At 37.5% G+C, this 18,124-nt stretch overlaps 1 protein-coding gene across 3 annotated transcripts; it reads right to left on the bottom strand.

The window, feature by feature from the left end:
* Positions 1-1,074: 1,074 nt before the first annotated feature.
* On the bottom strand, positions 1,075-17,257 carry incenp (inner centromere protein). 3 transcript variants are annotated; one of them, XM_062992812.1, is made up of 21 exons: positions 17,150-17,257; positions 15,376-15,525; positions 14,033-14,140; positions 13,175-13,785; positions 12,391-12,454; positions 12,229-12,301; positions 11,118-11,241; positions 10,916-10,949; positions 10,721-10,820; positions 10,373-10,507; positions 10,065-10,082; positions 8,541-8,650; positions 8,317-8,440; positions 7,934-8,056; positions 7,255-7,451; positions 6,663-6,777; positions 5,473-5,541; positions 5,254-5,340; positions 5,082-5,174; positions 1,786-1,936; positions 1,075-1,679 (listed from the first exon to the last, which is right to left on the bottom strand). In XM_062992812.1, exons 2-21 carry the CDS (start codon positions 15,513-15,515, stop codon positions 1,495-1,497), a joined length of 2,661 nt encoding a protein of 886 aa, XP_062848882.1. In that variant the 5' UTR covers positions 15,516-15,525; positions 17,150-17,257; the 3' UTR covers positions 1,075-1,494. The 3 variants fall into 3 exon arrangements, with proteins under 3 accessions (XP_062848882.1, XP_062848883.1, XP_062848888.1); XM_062992813.1 differs by lacking the exon at positions 10,065-10,082 and having other exon boundaries at positions 17,150-17,255; XM_062992818.1 differs by lacking the exons at positions 15,376-15,525; positions 17,150-17,257 and having other exon boundaries at positions 14,017-14,075.
* Between the last annotated feature and the right edge of the window lie 867 nt (positions 17,258-18,124).

Below are 18,124 nucleotides of genomic sequence, written 5' to 3'. Positions count from 1 at the left end.
GAGTGGACCCTGCTCTTTTAAAACGCTGGATGATCTTGGCCACTGTGCTGCAGCTCAGTTTCAGGGTGTTGGCAATCTTCTTGTAGCCTTGGCCATCTTCATGTAGCGCAACAATTCATCTTTTAAGATCCTCAGAGAGTTCTTTGCCATGAGGTGCCATGTTGGAACTTTCAGTGACCAGTATGAGAGAGTGTGAGAGCTGTACTACTAAATTGAACACGCCTGCTCCCTATGCACACCTGAGACCTAGTAACACTAACAAATCACATGACATTTTGGAGGGAAAATGACAAGCAGTGCTCAATTTGGACATTTAGGGGTGTAGTCTCTTAGGGGTGTACTCACTTTTGTTGCCGGTAGTTTAGACATTAATGGCTGTATACTGAGTTTTTTTGAGAGAAGAATAAATGTACACTGTTATATAAGCTGCACACAGACTACTTTTCATTGTGTCAAAGTGTCATTTTGTCAGTGTTGTCCCATGAAAAGATATACTTAAATATCTGCAGAAATGTGAGGGGTGTACTCACTTTTGTGATACACTGTATATTGCTGTAGAGGTCACATCACTTATTCTTTTGTGAGGGCACCACATAACATTTTCTCTACTGGATTTTTTCACCCATGTGAAGGGCAGCCAATAGGGCATGTCATCTGGTCTTTAACTCGCTAAAGGCCTTTTGAAGGTTTAGGCCAACACCCCCGCTTCCCAGCACTGGACAAAGGATGTTTTTAAATGTGTTAGAAACAGAGAAAGTAAGAGTAAGTCTAAGGTTTTTGGATCACAGAAGGAAAAAAAACCCAGAACAAATCAAAAGATGCTTTAATCCTTTCATCAAATATTATCCTGGATCAGCTCCTAATTACTGGAATTTTACACCGGTCAGCCAGCGAGTGATTGGGTGAAGCATAAATTACAACCGAATGCAATGATCAAAAGCTTAAGTTTGTAGTTTTAAAAATGTGCTTCTTTTTGGAAATCCTCTTGAACTTTATTAAATGTTCAGGACAGAAATTTAAAAGATCAAAAAACAAAAAAAATTAAGTGGCATTAAAAAAATAGAGACACACAAATTTAATTACAAACATCTTTTCATTTTAACAGTTAAAACCAACATTAAGAAAAGTGGACTTGAGAGTACAGAGAAGTTATATACACACAGATATTTTGTAAGAATTTGGGACAAAGCAGCTATCCTGTGACCATTTCAGGTTGATAGCAGCAAGTGTGAAATCCAGATACCAAGTGTAAAGAGGGCTTTGTAACTTATCAGGACTAACAGTATTAAAAAATACTGTAGGGAGGAAATGTGTGCACTTTAAATCTTACAGCAATTGTGTGAAACCCTTTTTCAATTAGCAAAGTCTAATGCTTTCTGCATTAAGCTTCTTATACATTTTTATAGCGCTTTATTAAATTTAAATCCAAGTTTATACGACAAATCTAAAATGTTTACACATAAAAAGACATAAGCTAAGAGACACATTGCCCAACTAATTGGGAAAAGCACCCATGCGCGGAGGAGAATGCCATACAGCAGAGCTTGTGCGTTTAAAGAAGCGTGGTTTGCTCCTTTGAAAGATTTTCTCCAGTTTGGGTTGCTCAACATCTCCAAAGTAAGAGTCCAGATCCAGTGGGTCATAATACTGCTTCATAATAGCCTGCTGAAGCTGCACACCTGTGGACAGAAATATTCATAGATGAAACTGTAATTCTGCATTTGAATGTAGAAGGATGTAGAAGTATGCATTAAAAACAAACATGAAATCAACTGAAATTCTTACCCTCAGCCCAGGATGGAATGGGCTTCCTGGGTGCAGACTCATCATCTGTTGAGTCGTCACTGTTCTGGTCCATCCCGTAATCTTCAGGATTAGCTAAAACCTCAACCTTCTTACAACCTTTCGGTGTAATCTGGTAGGACTGAGGAGACTGCTGTAGGAGACAGGAAATAAGCAAATGTAAAGCTATTACACAAAAGCAGACTTCTGACATCACCATCCACCCAACTCCACGGGTCACTAATCCCTGAAAGTGAACTTAAACATGTACTTTGTTAGCAAATTCCATGATTCTGGAATTTTTCATGGAATATACATTATTGCCAACAAGCATTTTCTTGGTACTTTGCTGTACAAGTCTTTTTACAAAGTATCACTAGACTACTTCACATGCACCTAATGGTCTAGTAATTTCTGCCAGTAAAACAATAGAAAAGCATGACATTTAAGTTGAACACAATTTGAGAAAGACACCAACTCCAGGATGTTTGGCCTGATTGTGAAAGATACAGTGCCTTGCAAAAGTATTCAGCCCCCTTGAACTTTTCAACCTTTTGCCACATTTCAGGCTTTAAACATAAAGATATAAAATTTTAATTTTTTGTGAAGAATCAATAACAAGTGCGACACAATTGTGAAGTGGAACGAAATTTATTGGATATTTTAAACTTTTTTTAGAAATAAAAACCTGAAAAGTGGGGCGTGCAATATTATTCAGCCCCTTTACTTTCAGTGCAGCAAACTCACTCCAGAAGTTCAGTGAGGATCTCTGAATGATCCAATGTTGACCTAAATGACTGATGGTGATAAATAGAATCCACCTGTGTGTAATCAAGTCTCCGTATAAATGCACCTGCTCTGTGATAGTCTCAGAGTTCTGTTTAAAGCGCAGAGAGCATCATGAAGACCAAGAAACACAGGCAGGTCCGAGATACTGTTGTGGAGAAGTTTAAAGCCGAATTTGGATACAAAAAGATTTCCCAAGCTTTAAACATCTCAAGGAGCACTGTGCAAGCGATCATATTGAAATGAAGGGAGTATCAGACCACTGCAAATCTACCAAGACCCGGCCGTCCCTCTAAACTTTCAGCTCAAACAAGGAGAAGACTGATCAGAGATGCAGCCAAGAGGCCCATGATCACTCTGAATGAACTGCAGAGATCTACAGCTGAGGTGGGAGAATCTGTCCATAGGACAACAATCAGTCGTACACTGCACAAATCTGGCCTTTATGGAAGAGTGGCAAGAAGAAAGCCATTTCTCAAAGATATCTATAAAAAGTCACCTGGGAGACACACCAAGCATGTGGAAGAAGGTGCTCTGGTCAGATGAAACCAAAATCGAACTTTTTGGCCACAACGCAAAACGTTATGTTTGGCATAAAAGCAACACAGCTCATCACCCTGAACACACCATCCCCACTGTCAAACATGGTGGTGGCAGCATCATGGTTTGGGCCTGCTTTTCTTTAGCAGGGACAGGGAAGATGGTTAAAATTGATGGGAAGATGGATGGAGCCAAATACAGGACCATTCTGGAAGAAAACCTGTTGCAGTCTGCAAAAGACCTGAGACTGGGACGGTGATTTATCTTCCAACAAGACAATGATCCAAAACATAAAGCAAAATCTACAATGGAATGGTTCACAAATAAACTTATCCAGGTGTTAAAATGGCCAAGTCAAAGTCCAGACCTGAATCCCATCGAGAATCTGTGGAAAGAGCTGAAAACTGCTGTTCACAAACGCTCTCCATCCAACCTCACTGAGCTCGAGCTGTTTTGCAAGGAAGAATGGAAAAAATTTCAGTATCTCGATGTGCAAAACTAATAGAGACATACCCCAAGCGACTTGCAGCTGTAATCGCAGCAAAAGGTGGCGCTACAAAGTATTAACGCAAGGGGGCTGAATAATATTGCACGCCCCACTTTTCAGTTTTTTATTTCTAAAAAAAGTTTAAAATATCCAATAAATTTCGTTCCACTTCACGATTGTGTCCCGCTTGTTGTTGATTCTTCACAAAAAATTACAATTTCATATCTTTATGTTTAAAGCCTGAAATGTGGCAAAAGGTTGAAAAGTTCAAGGGGGCTGAATACTTTTGCAAGGCACTGTACATGTATATTTATATCTACTGGTTGGCCCTACAGATGTTTCCCCCACAGTGCCTCATTCTTATGTCACCAGACCAGAAGTTCACTAGTATACTATAGCAAAATCTAGCAACTACCTGACAAACCCCAACAACTGCATTATCATAGCAACCACCCAACACCCTAATAATCTCTTGAAATACCAAATGTAGCAACACTAGCAATTGCCTGGTATATGATAAACAGTCAACATAATTATCTTTAAGACAACTATTTAAGGCATTTTCCCCCAATTTGTCTCCCAATCTAGTCTTATCTAATTACCCGATCACATTTCTACACTTGCTGCCTCTGACCGAAAAGGGCTGTGACTATTACAGGCACATGTGCAGTAGCCAACCGCTTCTTATCACCTGCACAGGACTGATTCATATTGAAACCTGTATTGCACACTGAGTCACTCACTGATCACCATCCCCAGTCTTTGTGCAGGCATCAATGTGCCAGTAAAGGTCATAATTGCAGGAGTTTGAGGAAGCCCCTCTGGCATTCCCATCCTTCGGACAAGTCAATCATTGCCTGTATAAGCACACAGCCTGTTTGTATAGCAGACACCTTTTATCCAGTGACTAAAAGTTAAAACTAATTACAGTACAAGCTAATGAGGGGGAAGGACCTTGCTCATGAGCCCAACAGTGGCAACTTGGTTTAGTACCTTACCTGCTGAGCTATCACTACTTTTTAAGCAACCGACTAGAACACCACTCTTAACATTTACTCAGCTGGCATCAAAAATATTATTTCCTTTTCAAATCAAACTTAACATTTTAAATCTGTATACAGTAGTACTGATAAGGGTAGTATGTAATAAGGTGAACAACTCAGATCCTGTGTATCAAATTTCTGCTGTAGCTATACAATACTAGCAATTAAGCAACTGAGTCTGTATCACTCAATTGTGAGCAATAACAATTATAGCAAAGTGAAAAGGTTTTAAAAGCATATCTATAAGAATTCGTAAAAAGAATGTAAACAAGCCAGCCTGAATTTTTCAGATGCTAGTTTCTCTGTCTAAGAATGATTTTTTATTGATTACTGTTCCATCAATTTTGCCAGTTTCTTATAATTGTATGAACTACAAATCTAAGAAAGCCTTTCACAGATTAGAGTATACATTAAATGTCAAGGGAGACAATGCTTCAACCTACCTCTACGTCAACAGTGACATTCAGCCCTGTTCCTTTGTCTATGGTCATGTTATGAGCTGCTCCTTTGCCTACAGGAGTCTTCATGACTGATGCCTGAAGAAGACAAACTAGTAAATTTCAAATAATAACAGGGAAGAAACATTCTAAGAGAAACAAAAGAAGACATTATTACCTCAATATCAACAGTAACATTTAGTGCAGGACTGTGTGTAATTGTGGCATTGAAGGCTTTGCTGACTGGCAAGTTCACAGAAGAAGTCTAAAAAAGAAAAAAAAGAAAAAAAGAAAATCACATTAGGCTTGGTGATAAACAGAGGTATTCAATTAGAACACAACTGTAATTTATCTAGATGCTTTACGCCATGCTAATACAGTTGTAACAAAATCATACCTGAACAGTAGCCATAGAAGCTGCTGCAGCTGCACGTTTCTGTTGGGCAGCTCTTTCCTGCTCTTCTTCCTAATAAACATGTATTTACAGTTGTGTGTTAAAATACAGATAAATCTGCATAAATAAACATAGCTTCTACACTGACAATTTACCCTTTCCAAACCATAATTGTTTTCCTGAAGCACTCAAACCAGCACATCAGGCAACCACACCAGTCACTCATATATGAAACATAATTGTCTCAATAATTATATTACTGAGCAGATACACAAGTGTTCCCAATAAAGTGACCAAATAGTGTAATTACTGACCATGTTGTGCATTTCTGATCTAAAGCACCCATCAGCACATGTATCTTAAATTCAAGATAATCTTAATCTTGTCTGTGAACTATGGTTAAATATCCATAATGCCTGCAATGTCTATGGTTCAATGTTTACAATTCCTGTAATGTTCACTTTGTTTACAATGCAAATCTGCACTTTAACTGCAATTTCTTTTCACATATATTTTTCAATTTTTTTCTTCCTTGTTTATTTTTTTTATATACATATATAAGACTGTCTATTATATTGTATTATATTGTTATTTTATTTGTACTTTTATTATAACATACTCGTAGAGTTCCCGAGCCTGCCAACACACATTTCAATGTACAACTGCTACTAACATTTGTACAAATGACAAATAAACTTGAAACTTAAACTTAACTTAAATGTACCCCACCCTGACTCTGTTTGACAACAACTGCATACTTTTAATGCAAATCTCCTAGCAAGTGTTATAAAAGAGCTTATCAAGTGACTCACGGACAATGGACACCATTTGACAGACACCACACACCAAACATGTTTTTTTACTTGTTAACCAGGAGTAATTAATGCATGTGTTCGGTTTCTTTTGGGTAATCCTTTTTGGCTAACAGCAACAATTATGTACTTAATTCATTAATAAATAAAATTAGTGTCAATCTGTTGCCAAGTTCACTTTAATATACTTTTGAAAAGATTTTGTATTATAAGCCTAATGTAAATTTAAAGAATTAAACTTGACATTTCATTTGAGTTAAAGTAAAATAAATGCATTTCTAAACCCTTGGACAAAATTTCCTTACAAAGAAACCAGAACATTGAGGTGAAGAGTGGAAGCCTGGAAGACATTGAGTAATTGATGTTTTTCTGAACACATACCATCCTCCTTTTTTCTTCAAGCTCTCTTCTTTCTTTCTCTTTGGCAGCCCTTTCCAGTTCCTTCTGAAGGGCAATGGCCTTCTCCCGCTCCACTCGTTCTTTCTCCAGTCTCTCCCTGAAACACAGATCATAAGTGAGTAACTGTCAAGCTTTTCCTTTTTGTTTGCATCACCTGCGACACAAAGTGACTGCAGTCAGGTTAAGACTAGAGGACTAAAGTAAGAAATATTCTGCAACTGTGGGTTAGTTAGCCATGACTTACACTGAAAAAAAAAAAATCTTGAAGGTAATTTTTTAGGGCCAGACAGTCAGTAATAACCTTTGTTCTATATAAATAAGTTGTTAGACACTCAGAGTTTCAACCAGGCTCTATGCATTACTGCATGAAAACATATTACTGCAATAACCATGGCCAAAAATGGTTCAGCATCTAGTAGGTAATGTTTTTTTTCTAACTGGATGCAAAAAATCATCTATTCCATGAAATCTTTAGAAAATTCATTGTTCCTAAAATTTAAAGTACAAAAACCAAGGGTGACCAGGGTTTCTTCCTAACTGTATTTATAAAGTAAGGGGGCGGATTTACACCAACCTCTCAGCAGCAGCCTGTTTTTCACGTTCTCTTTCCCTCTCCTCACGTTGCCTTTCACGCTCACGTTCTCGCTCACGCTCTTGCTCCTTTTTGAGCTCCAGAGCTTTGGCAGCTTCCAGCTGCTTACGTGCTCGCTCACGTTCTTCCTCAGCCTTTCGTTTGGCCAACAGTTCCTGATGCCGTCGCTCTTCCTCCTCCTGAAACATAACACAGAACTGTTGGCTACATGAAAAACACTGGGCAACACAACCTTCACTCACAATTATAATCAGTCTGGAGTCATGTCAGGGTGAACACCTGTCTTGTACCCAAGTGTGTGCAGGTGGCACACGACCCACCATGACACTTACTAGGATAAACCATTTATTTTTAAAATAGCCAGAAGTAAATGTTTAGGTTGTGCACATACTTAACAGTGCAAATCTATTCGTTACACTATTTAATAGAATGCCTGTAAAATCAAAAATAGTGTTCTGCTTGTGCACAAATTAAGAGTCCATGAAATTCGCAGTGACAGGTTATATTTTGGCACATTTTACACATGCTGTTTTAGTAATTGTTTGATTAGATTTATTCTATGAAGAGGTGCATTACTACATATCAGTTCTAGAAATCACTACATGTCATTTTACTTACAGTAGGGCTAAATGGGTACAAGTGAACATGTGAGGTAACTTACAGCTTGCTGAAGTTTTTTCTTTCGGGCTGCTTCTTCCTGTTTCTTGCGAAGCTCCAATTCCTCTTGACGTTTAGATGCCACCTTTTTCTTGGCTTTTTCCTCAGCCAGGCGCTCCACACGCAGCTGAAAAAAAGTAATCTTAATTTAAGGCATATAATCTATAACTGGCACAATCTAGCTCACACTAATATTATTACTACTTTTATATTTTTGTATGTAGTTTTTGGCTAAATTATGCTACATAGACTTTGATATAAAATTATTGTTACAACCATCCTAATTTCAACAATTTTAATAAATCCTACCTAGTTAAGTGTTTATAAATCTTTTTCTAGCTTAAGTACAAAATTACTTTCTAAAAATGATAAAAACAATAAACCAACCAGGTCATTTTTCTTTTCTAGTTGTGCCATTTTCTCCTCAATTTTCTTTTTCTTTTCCTGCTCTTTTTCCTTCTCTCCTTTGACCCGGGCCTCCACTACTCGTTTCAAGCGCTCATCCCGTTTCCTAAAAACAAACACTCTTTAATCTTTCTGCTCCGTTACTCAGAACATCACAACAGTTTTCTCTGTAAACATGAGCTTGTCGTATGTACACGTGTAAATACTTTTTTATTTCTTCTTGTTTCTTTCTTCTTTCCTCTTCAATTTTTTTCTTCCTCTCGTTTTCTTGCTCAATCTTCTTGTTTAAAGCGTCCCATTTTTGTCGCTCCCGCTCCTGATGAACAGTAAGAGATTACTAAAATTTACTAACAGCAAAAATACATTTGCAGAAAGATACAGTGGTTAGAGATGCACTGCTCCAAAACCATCTTTGAAAAAAATCTTTCAAAAAATAAATATGCTAGTACTAAATCAGTATCAAGTATCGTCTGACACCACTAGCTCCAATATTATATGGATGCATGATTATACAGAAACCATACGGGTATGGGGAAGAAACTAAGCAAAAGGCTTAATGCATGGATTTGACTAATAATTACAAAGATATTTCATCAGTTATTCAAACACTGAAGAGCTAAGTGTTCTAGTGCAGAGCCATTGTGCTTAAAAGTGGCAGATGTTTGAGACAAAAAAATCCATCCCTGTTGCTCAATTATTGTCCTAAATGCAGGCATGAGTGTGAACTTTAATAAGTATATCTTTTTTTATTCTAATAAAAAAAAGGGGAAGCAGAACATCCCTAACAGCGACACATGTTAATTGTAAGTGAACTTATTAAAATGTTGAAGTTTTGCAAACAATGACTGGGTTAAATTATTAAACATGGAGGAAATTGTATGGTCTTTTCATAATACAGTAAGGGCTGTCACAGTATTGTGTCTTTTGTAATTGCAGTAACTGCAGAGAAAGTTATTGAAGTAAATGTTTAAAAAAAAGCATTATAAGGTCTCAGTTTTGCCTGTGCTATAGAAAAGACACTTAAGTCATGCCCACCACCATGGTAAACAGCAACTACAAAAAAAAATTTCACACTGTCAGAAATGCTTTGGTATTATGTATTACTACATATAAATCACATGTGCAAATGGTAGAATTAATGTTCACCAAGAGTAAAATATGTAAACAAAATACAGCCTCCTAAGAATTTTACTGCATTAAAAGGTACCATGACAGCCCTTTATATAGCACTTCAGAATGAACTGTAATGATTGTAACCAGGGGAAGCAAAGCTACGTAGGGGTGTAACAACACACATGACAAATGTCACAATAATATTTGCATCATAATACAGAACATTAAAAATAAAGGTAACTGTTACCTTTTGCTCAGGCTTCAAATAGGAAGTGACTAAGCAAAAGCTTCAACAGTGGGGAAATTTGCTTTGTTCTAAATTAGCTATAGTTCTGTCCCCATATTGTGCAAATAACATGGTTCAGTTCACAGCCTGCATAATTCTGAGACCTTGTTTTGAAAAGCTAATATTTATCATGTATATTGTTACAACCCTACTGCTAAGTGTACACTTAAAGTTTGTAAGACAACACAAGTGCATGAACCCAGTAGGAGTTTTATACCCCATTCCACACTCCTAGTAGTTACATGGCTAAAGGAAAAGTGCCCCAAATGAATGTGCACGTGCACAAAGACCAGTGAAAAGATTAGACATAGATGCCAGAGTTTGCACTTACCACTGAGCCAGTGCTCAGCTAAGGGGACACAAAAGAGCAGGATTACAAGTTCAGCAAGCACAATGTAGGCATTTTCATTAAGTCTCATTTGACTAAACATATACACCTGATCAATTCAAAACCTATAAAAATGTCTGATTGTCCTTTAGGCTTATAGAAATGATTGGATTTCTATCTCTAATCCTTCCCAAAAGATTAAAACAAACACCTTCCTTTTCAGAAGTACTAATTTGTATACTTAAATCTTTAAAAATTCTAACAAAGATTAGAAACATGTTTTGCACTACAATGTGTTAACTTAGACTAACCTTGACTGCACTTTGTCCAGCCTGTTTTATGAAGGATTTTATGACCGAGTTACGGCCTAGTGAGCTTGGCGTCATCATGAGCAGCTGGTTCTTTTGCACTGTGTGCAGGAAAGAGCGCATGCCAGTTGGAATGCCCTTAAGAAAAAAAAAAATCCATATTAAATTTGACAGCAGTAAAGATTATGTACGCTAACATTTTTTCCAGATGAAAAAGAGACACCAATTAACAAAATTAAAAGCTGGTCTAACATTTTTATTAATACCCTTTATGCATATTAAATTTAATGGTGCCTATTATGGATACAATGAAATAGCCTATTACAGAAAGAAAAAAATGGAGGGACTTACAGTCAGGCACTTCTTAGGTGGTGAGTGCTTTTTCTTGGGGGTGCTGAGTGCTTCTAATGCTGCTCCTGCTGCAGCACGTTTGGAGCCGGAGCGAGAAGACCTAGAAGGCACATTTATTAAATCCTAGTATACGCAGTTCAAAAAAGTAACAACCAACAAAACAAATGAAATACAGTTCTCGCAAAGCAAACTCACCGAACATCATCCTGGGACTTTCTCCTACCGTCATCTATGCACATAATAAACACACGTTACATGAGTGAAAAGCAAGAAAGTCTAATTCAGAGGTAAAGCTACATTAGCTTGCATAATGGCTGAGCAAGTAGATGCCAAAAAATTTCTCAAAAATTGAATTTAAATTAAGTACTGTGCACTAAGCATTAGACAAAAAAAGTACCTGATTCTGAGGCTCGAAACATGGAGCGTGTAAACCGACAATTGTCCACAACACTTGGAGACTCTGGCTTTTTTTCAATCAGCATTGGTACTTCCAGCAGTACTGGACTCTTGGGCTCAGGCTCCTGGTTAAGCACATGCAAGCAAAAAATTTTTTTTTTACCAATTCAAGTAGTAACAGCTTAAATGATCCCACTGCTAGGGTTCTACACTTAACATCTATTTAAATAATTGTGTAACAAGTTCAAAAATGTTTGAGCCCAGTCAAAAGGTTTGGGGGCACAAAGAGTTTTGCATTAATACTAACATTAATGATCAACCAATTAAAAATAAAACATATATACACAAATGGACATGCATACAGTTACAAATGATTGAACAACAAACATAATGCACTAGAAATACTGATTCAACTAATATTGAACAGTGCCATGTACTATTAGTCAGCATGAGCATAACCGGGTTTGTCAAAGCAAGCTGGCAGCTTTTCTTCATCAAGAAAGGTCATCATTTATAATACTTACATGGTTCAATAATTAGTTTATTTATTAAGATTTTAACAATGTTTTACATGCTTTGGTTACATTCGTGACAGGACAGGTAGTTACTCATTATACAAGATTCATCAGTTCACAGTCATGGACAATTTTGTATCAGTTTAACTCACTTGCATGTCTTTGGACTGTGGGAGGAAACTTGAGCTCCCAGAGGAAACCCACACAGACACGGAGAGAACATGCAAACTCCACACAGAAAGGACCTTGACCGCTCCACCTAGGGATCGAACCCAGGACCTTCTTGCTGTGAGGCAACATCGCTAACCACCATGCCACCACTCAAAAATTATTACCGTCTTAGTGTCTTTTATATAGTACCATATTATTGATGTCTAGTAATCAATTGTCATGTCTCAATTTTGATCTTAACTGACAAGACTTGCAGGGATTTAAACCTTTCAGCTTCCAGTCATATTGTGAACCACATGTAAATCACTTTAAATAGCTGCAATACCAAGCCTTTTGTTTTTTTTAAAGCTATTTAATCAATGTCTGTGCTTTATGTACACACAAAAAAGCATTATCATATAACTAAACAGTGCATAAACAGCTTACCTCATATTTGGTTGGCTGTGCTTTAGTGTTGGATTCAGCAGTTGGTTCTGCTGGTTCTTCCTTAGTAACCATACTAGAAGAAAGACAGTAAAATCAACCAACAATGCTTTTTTAATAAACAAAGCCATATGTTTAGAGGGGGTAAAAACACCCAAAACTTACTTCTCAATTCTGTTTTCCATTATCTCCTCAGTCTCCTCGGTTTCCAAATCCACAGAAACGTCCCCTGGAAAAAACAGATTTTACCCTTATTGAGCATGTCGTCATAAAAATCTTTTATTTAATTACACTTTAATTGATAACTCTCAGATCATGGCATTAAACAGATTTTAAATATCAGATATCAGCCTGCATAACCAGATTACTGCTAAAACGTGAATAAAAGCCCACACAGCAATTTAGATTGTAAAAGTTCTTACAGAGCACAGTGATATTACCAATGGCATAAATTCTATGCCAACATACTACTAAGTACGCTTCTCTGATTTGGGAGAAAGATTCAACCAACCAGTTCATTAAGTCACTGTTTAATACATTTGTCTTTATTAAACTGTTTAGATTTGGTTACAGCCAATTCCACAGTGCACTCTGTAGACTCTCTCAAAGGCCACTGAGAGCCATGGGCTAGCATTCTTTGCCACACTTACAGGAGTTTGTCTGTTTAATTCTTAATCCTATGTCATTTGCTATGGCTATTATCATGGCTGAATAATAGATTCAGTATTTAAACATCAAAGTAGGGGGTGTTTTGCTTTCTTTACTTGCTGTTTTTGCCTCAACAAGACAGTAGCGGTCTGTTTGAATAGCAACAAAAAGGCAATTTCCCATCTAGCCTTCCATCCACCAGACTCAGCCAATTGTTACTGTGTGGCATGCTAGCATTAGCCTACTGCACTACCTAAGCATTCACATAATTATTGACATTTGAGTGTTCATGTAATCTCACCACTAACAGTGCTGCTACATGTAGAATTGCCCAGTCTCGCTTTTTTCTTTAAGAATGAGCGTCGAGAGGCACGCCGCACTGCTTCCTGGGTCATACTGTGTCTGAGGCCAGCCAGAGAGCGGCGCAGCACCAGAGAGCGTCGAGCTGAGCTCCGTGATGAAGCCTGTGAGCAAACATCTGCAATAGGAATCTTCTGTGCTGAGCGACCTGGAGAGACAACGCTCTTGAGCGTCTCTGCAGAATGAGGGGACGAGGGGATTTTCACCACAACCTCAGACACCAGTGCTTGCACAGCAGACGAAGAGCTGCTCAACTCCTCTACCTTGTGCTCTATTTCACCTGCAATTACATTGGACTGTGGAGCATCCTCCACCTCCATCGCCTCATTCTGCCCCTTAGCTTTTGCAGCTCCTTTGTTGCGAGTGCTTCGGCCAACAGGTTCACAGTCTGTTGCTGTAGTGGCTTTATTACGACGAGTGCGTCGAGCAGGCTCCTCTGCCACCAGTTCAGGACTGGTACTTGGGGCATGTGAAGTTACCAGCTCCGAGATCGAGTTAAGTGCTATCTGGACTGAGGAACGGCGCAGATTACTGCGCTTTCCCTTAGAGAAACTGTGAAAAAAGCAAACAAACGAAGCATTGGTTATTCATTTAGCTCTCTCTTATAATTGTCTAAACTGTTGTAAACTACCTGGAAGAACAAAAATGTAGACATATTGTTCAAAATATCAGCTGTTGACACAACACAATTCTTTTTTTGTGTTATTACAAACATGCAGACCTTTTCATTTCTAATTTAAGAAAAGTATACAAAAACGTATGAAAAAGTATTTCACTACATACCAGCAAAAACCCTTACCGTCTTTTCCCGCGAGCTTCATCGAGCCCTGTGGACATCCTCTTTCTGCGATTTGTCTTTTTCTGTGATGGAGTCTTTGGCATTAGCTCCGGTTCTGTGCTAAAATCACTGTAACACAAACCCAGAAGGTCAGGTTCTCTCTACACAATGCCATACAACACAATATAAATTAGACAATTGTAAAAGTATAAATTGATTCGTTAAATCGGTAAAAATATACAGTTGATGACAAAGCAGTATGACCACTAGTGAAAAAGCTATTTTGCCTTTTCTCAAATTAAATGTAATGTTTTTCATTAAAATTCAAGTGATTAGCACAATAATCTGGGCTAGTTCACTGACATGAATTTCAAAATTTGTTATTGCTTGCCATTACTGCAAAGCAAAACAACACTTGGGTAAAAGCAATAATGCCAATTCCTATTTACAAAAGGTCAGATTTTCTTTAGTTTTAACCTTTCTGAACATCTGCCATGGTATGCTGGTGCATCAGTGTTCATGGCATGGGTACCTTGCATGTGTGTGAAGGCACCATTGATGCAGGTGTATACTGGGATTTTAGAGAAACATGCTGCCATCAAGGTTCATCTTTTTATTCTATTTTACAAAACAAACTTTTCTGGAAACAAGGTTTGCATATTCGAACAAAAATGGTCTTTAAGTTGGCTGCAAATTATATTTGTTTATATTAGATTTTTATATAAGACAATATTAAAAAACACATTAATTTGTTCTAAACCAAACTACATAAAATTGTTAGCATTTTAATAACATGGGTTTGACATGCCTAATGTTTCTTTTTAAAACCACTGACTGGAGTAAATGCATCTTCTTAAAAAAAATTATAAAAATGGTTAAATAATCAGTTAACGGCAGATTCAACTTTTCATATTAATTGCCATTTAAAATGCATGTTAATCCACAGGTAGAGATTAAGATTATTTACTGACCACACAAGATGGAATTTGCTGTTTGTACAATTGGAAAAGCCAATATTAAACCTGGTGCCAACAGACAAGCTAGAGCTGCAACGATAACTTCCTGTTTCCATTCAAAACAATATCAGCTCACAAACAAAAAAGGTGTAACCATGCCAAACTACTTTGCCAATAAAATACTAAAATATCATTGTATCTTACCTCTTCGTAATCCTATTCATGTTTAACACTACAAAGCTCAAATATTTCACCTTACTGTTCCATATTAGACAGGAAATACAGTACAAATGTAGAAAGTAGTAGTGCAAAGTATGAATTTAGTTACACAGTGGAGAGGTATGTGGCAGTGAGAATTAACCTTTAAATGCTACTTATTTTATCAATCAGCATAAGGCAAATACACACCTGGAGAACATGCGATGGGCTTCTTGCTGAATCTCCTCCAGCCATACCATGTGAATATTCTCAATTTCATTGGAAAATGTCTGCAGCTTTCCATTAAATACTTGCACAAGGGAACGCGTGGCCTCCGGTAGAGAACTCATGGCTGCGTCCCTAAAAGACGTTGTGATAGTTGGAGGAATACCAGAGGAAGGAAAGTGTAAAATAATATGATCACTTGAAACTTGTGAATCTACATTCAGCATTTTAATAGCAACATTTCTGTAGCAACACATGCAAGCATTACATACAAGTAAGTCAAGCATTACACAGATCTCAAAAAATAAATAAATAAAATCAGTTATGTCAGTAATGGCACTTGGTGCAATTTCCAAGCATATTCAGGTCATATGCAGGCTAAGATACATGAACAAATACACAACCAAGTTTGCAAGTAAAAAAAAAAAATACATGATGGGTGGTTTATTCTTGGAATTTTGGATGTTTCAAAATCAGAACCCTAAAGCTTAACTAAAGTTGGCTGCTCATTACAAGGCCATAGATTTCAGTGGTCAGATAACCCAAGATTGAGTTATTTGGCTAAAATGATAAGTGGGGTAGTATTCAAATCCAATACAATCTTACCTACTTTCAAACTTGGTGGTGGTATGTTCTGGTGCTAATTTGCTGCCAGTTGAATGTGTGCATTGTCATAAGTGGATGTAATAATATAAAGTACAGTTATTTAAAACCTATTAAGAATATGTGGACTGCGCTAAGATTTCAAGTTTGTACCAGACAACCAAAATATATAGTACACCTCTATCAACTCTGCCAAGGTAAGGGGTCACCAAATCAAAACAGTTACAAGCTTGTGTATGGCAATTAAAAAGCAAGTAAGTCATTGGCATAGACAAATATTAGGAAGATTATATGTACATTTCTGAGGACAGTTTATTTTGTGGATGAAAAAAATCGTAGTGTGTTTCGTTCTGTTTAAGCTTATTTAAATAGGTCTATAATCATTAACATATATAATATGTATTATCAGTTGTTTACGAGTGCAATAATCCTGGCAGCTTGTGTGCATATGTTCCCCTTCTGGTAAAATGTAGGAAAAGTAAACAAAGCTTAGTGGTTAAGGTACATTAGTTGACTAGAAATCGGAAGGTCCTTGCTTCAAGCCCCACCTCTGCCTGGTCGCCACTGTTGGGCCCTTGATCAAGGCCCTTAATTCTCAATCTCTCGCAATGTATTTAGTCACAACTGTAAGTCGCCTTCTGTAAACAAGTCTGTTAAAATGCTGTAAATGTAAACGCACTACCATCGCTAAGATCAGGGAGTCATTGTGTAGGCTGAGGACATGTTTCAGCGCGTCCTAGTTTAGAAACAAGATCGGAAAAGGGCTGTTTGTTACAAACTAATTCCCTATAAATGCATTACATGGACATAGCTGCATATTGTTGTGATTAAACTAACTGCCTAACACTTCCTACAAAGACTGTTTTGTGTGTACACAGTTGACTATAAGCTAATAAGATCTGGCTGCCAATAACAGCTTTGAGTTCGTCAGCAAGATGATAAACATCAGTAAACAGAATAATCCAAACTACACACAGTAAATAAATGTACAGACAGATTGAATTCTGCAGATCTACTGCAATCATTATAAATTTTGAATATAACTCCCTCCTGAGACAACACAGTTCACACTAACCGCATGTCAAAGAGTAACACAACAATCCTTTGTTACAAAAGTCGAATTTACAAAAAAAGCACTCATTTAAAGTGAGATTACCTTTATTGAAATGCAACCTTAATAATCCGACTGAGTTCGTGTCGCTGCGTCTATAATAAACATTCAGTTCCGATTAAACAAGGGCGATTGCTCTCGGATGGGATATCTTCTTTTCCAGCCACCCGCTCAAAACGGTTTATGTAGTTTAAATTTTTCAGAACACCAATCATACGCAAGACGTTACGCCATTGGTCTATACTCCTGCCTCTCTAACCGTAAGTGGCCAATCATGATCATTCAACAACAAGCTTCTTTAAGATGGGCGGAACGTAAAGAGGAAGCGTAGTAACGAGAGATTTGAATTGGACAAGCTAACCGTCCATTATTGATTCAAACCGCCCAATCCAATAAAAGATGGACGGATAGGTTCCGCCCGCCCACCGTTTCTTAACACACGAGCAGAAATAGGAAAATAAATAAAACAGTGAGGAAAAACAAGTATTCCACTTTTTGTTTATTATTGTTATTGTTATTAATATTTAAGATAAAAGATGACACTGTATTAATCCCCAAAGGGAATCTAACCTGTTCGAGCAGCTTACATTAGGTTACAATTATTCATTCATTCATTGTATGGTTTACCACTGCTTTATTGTGGTCAAGGTCGCAGTGGGTCTGAGGAAACAACCCGAACAGCTTGCCAAAGCATCACAGGGCTGACACACGCACAATATATTAGCTAAAAAATGACCTACAGAAGCATTCCACTCCTGCAGCGGGGCAGGAGCAGTCTGATGCTCAGTGTAGTCCTCTGTCCTTGTAGAGTTTTATGGAGTGGGTGTGAGGGGTTCCAGTTCATCCCATCACCTTAAACAGTTTTTTTGTGATGTGTACGAAATTTACAGCTAGAAGTCTCAGTAAAGAAAGCAACTGCTTTCTTTAAATCCAACAATTTTCGAATGCTGCAACTGCCTTCTTTATATCCAACAATTTTCGATTTATTTGAATCTGGAGACTGATTACTTACATTTTACA

Source organism: Trichomycterus rosablanca, chromosome 1 (assembly GCF_030014385.1).
Source record: "Trichomycterus rosablanca isolate fTriRos1 chromosome 1, fTriRos1.hap1, whole genome shotgun sequence".
Taxonomy (NCBI): Eukaryota; Metazoa; Chordata; class Actinopteri; order Siluriformes; family Trichomycteridae; genus Trichomycterus; species Trichomycterus rosablanca.
Note: the sequence above shows the minus strand (reverse complement) of the source record. Positions and strands in the feature narration are given on the sequence as shown.

What these genes read in the sequence shown, in the direction of transcription:
- incenp (XM_062992812.1), bottom strand. Translation starts at nt 15,515, where the DNA reads ATGAGTTCTCTACCGGAGGCCACGCGTTCCCTTGTGCAAGTATTTAAT. An exon ending in ATGTAGCAGCACTGTTAGTG is followed by an intron (nt 12,455 to 13,174) that starts GTGAGATTACAT and finishes TGTTTTTTCCAG; the next exon opens with GGGACGTTTCTGTGGATTTG. An exon ending in TAGAAAAGAAAAATGACCTG is followed by an intron (nt 8,057 to 8,316) that starts GTTGGTTTATTG and finishes ACTTTTTTTCAG; the next exon opens with CTGCGTGTGGAGCGCCTGGC.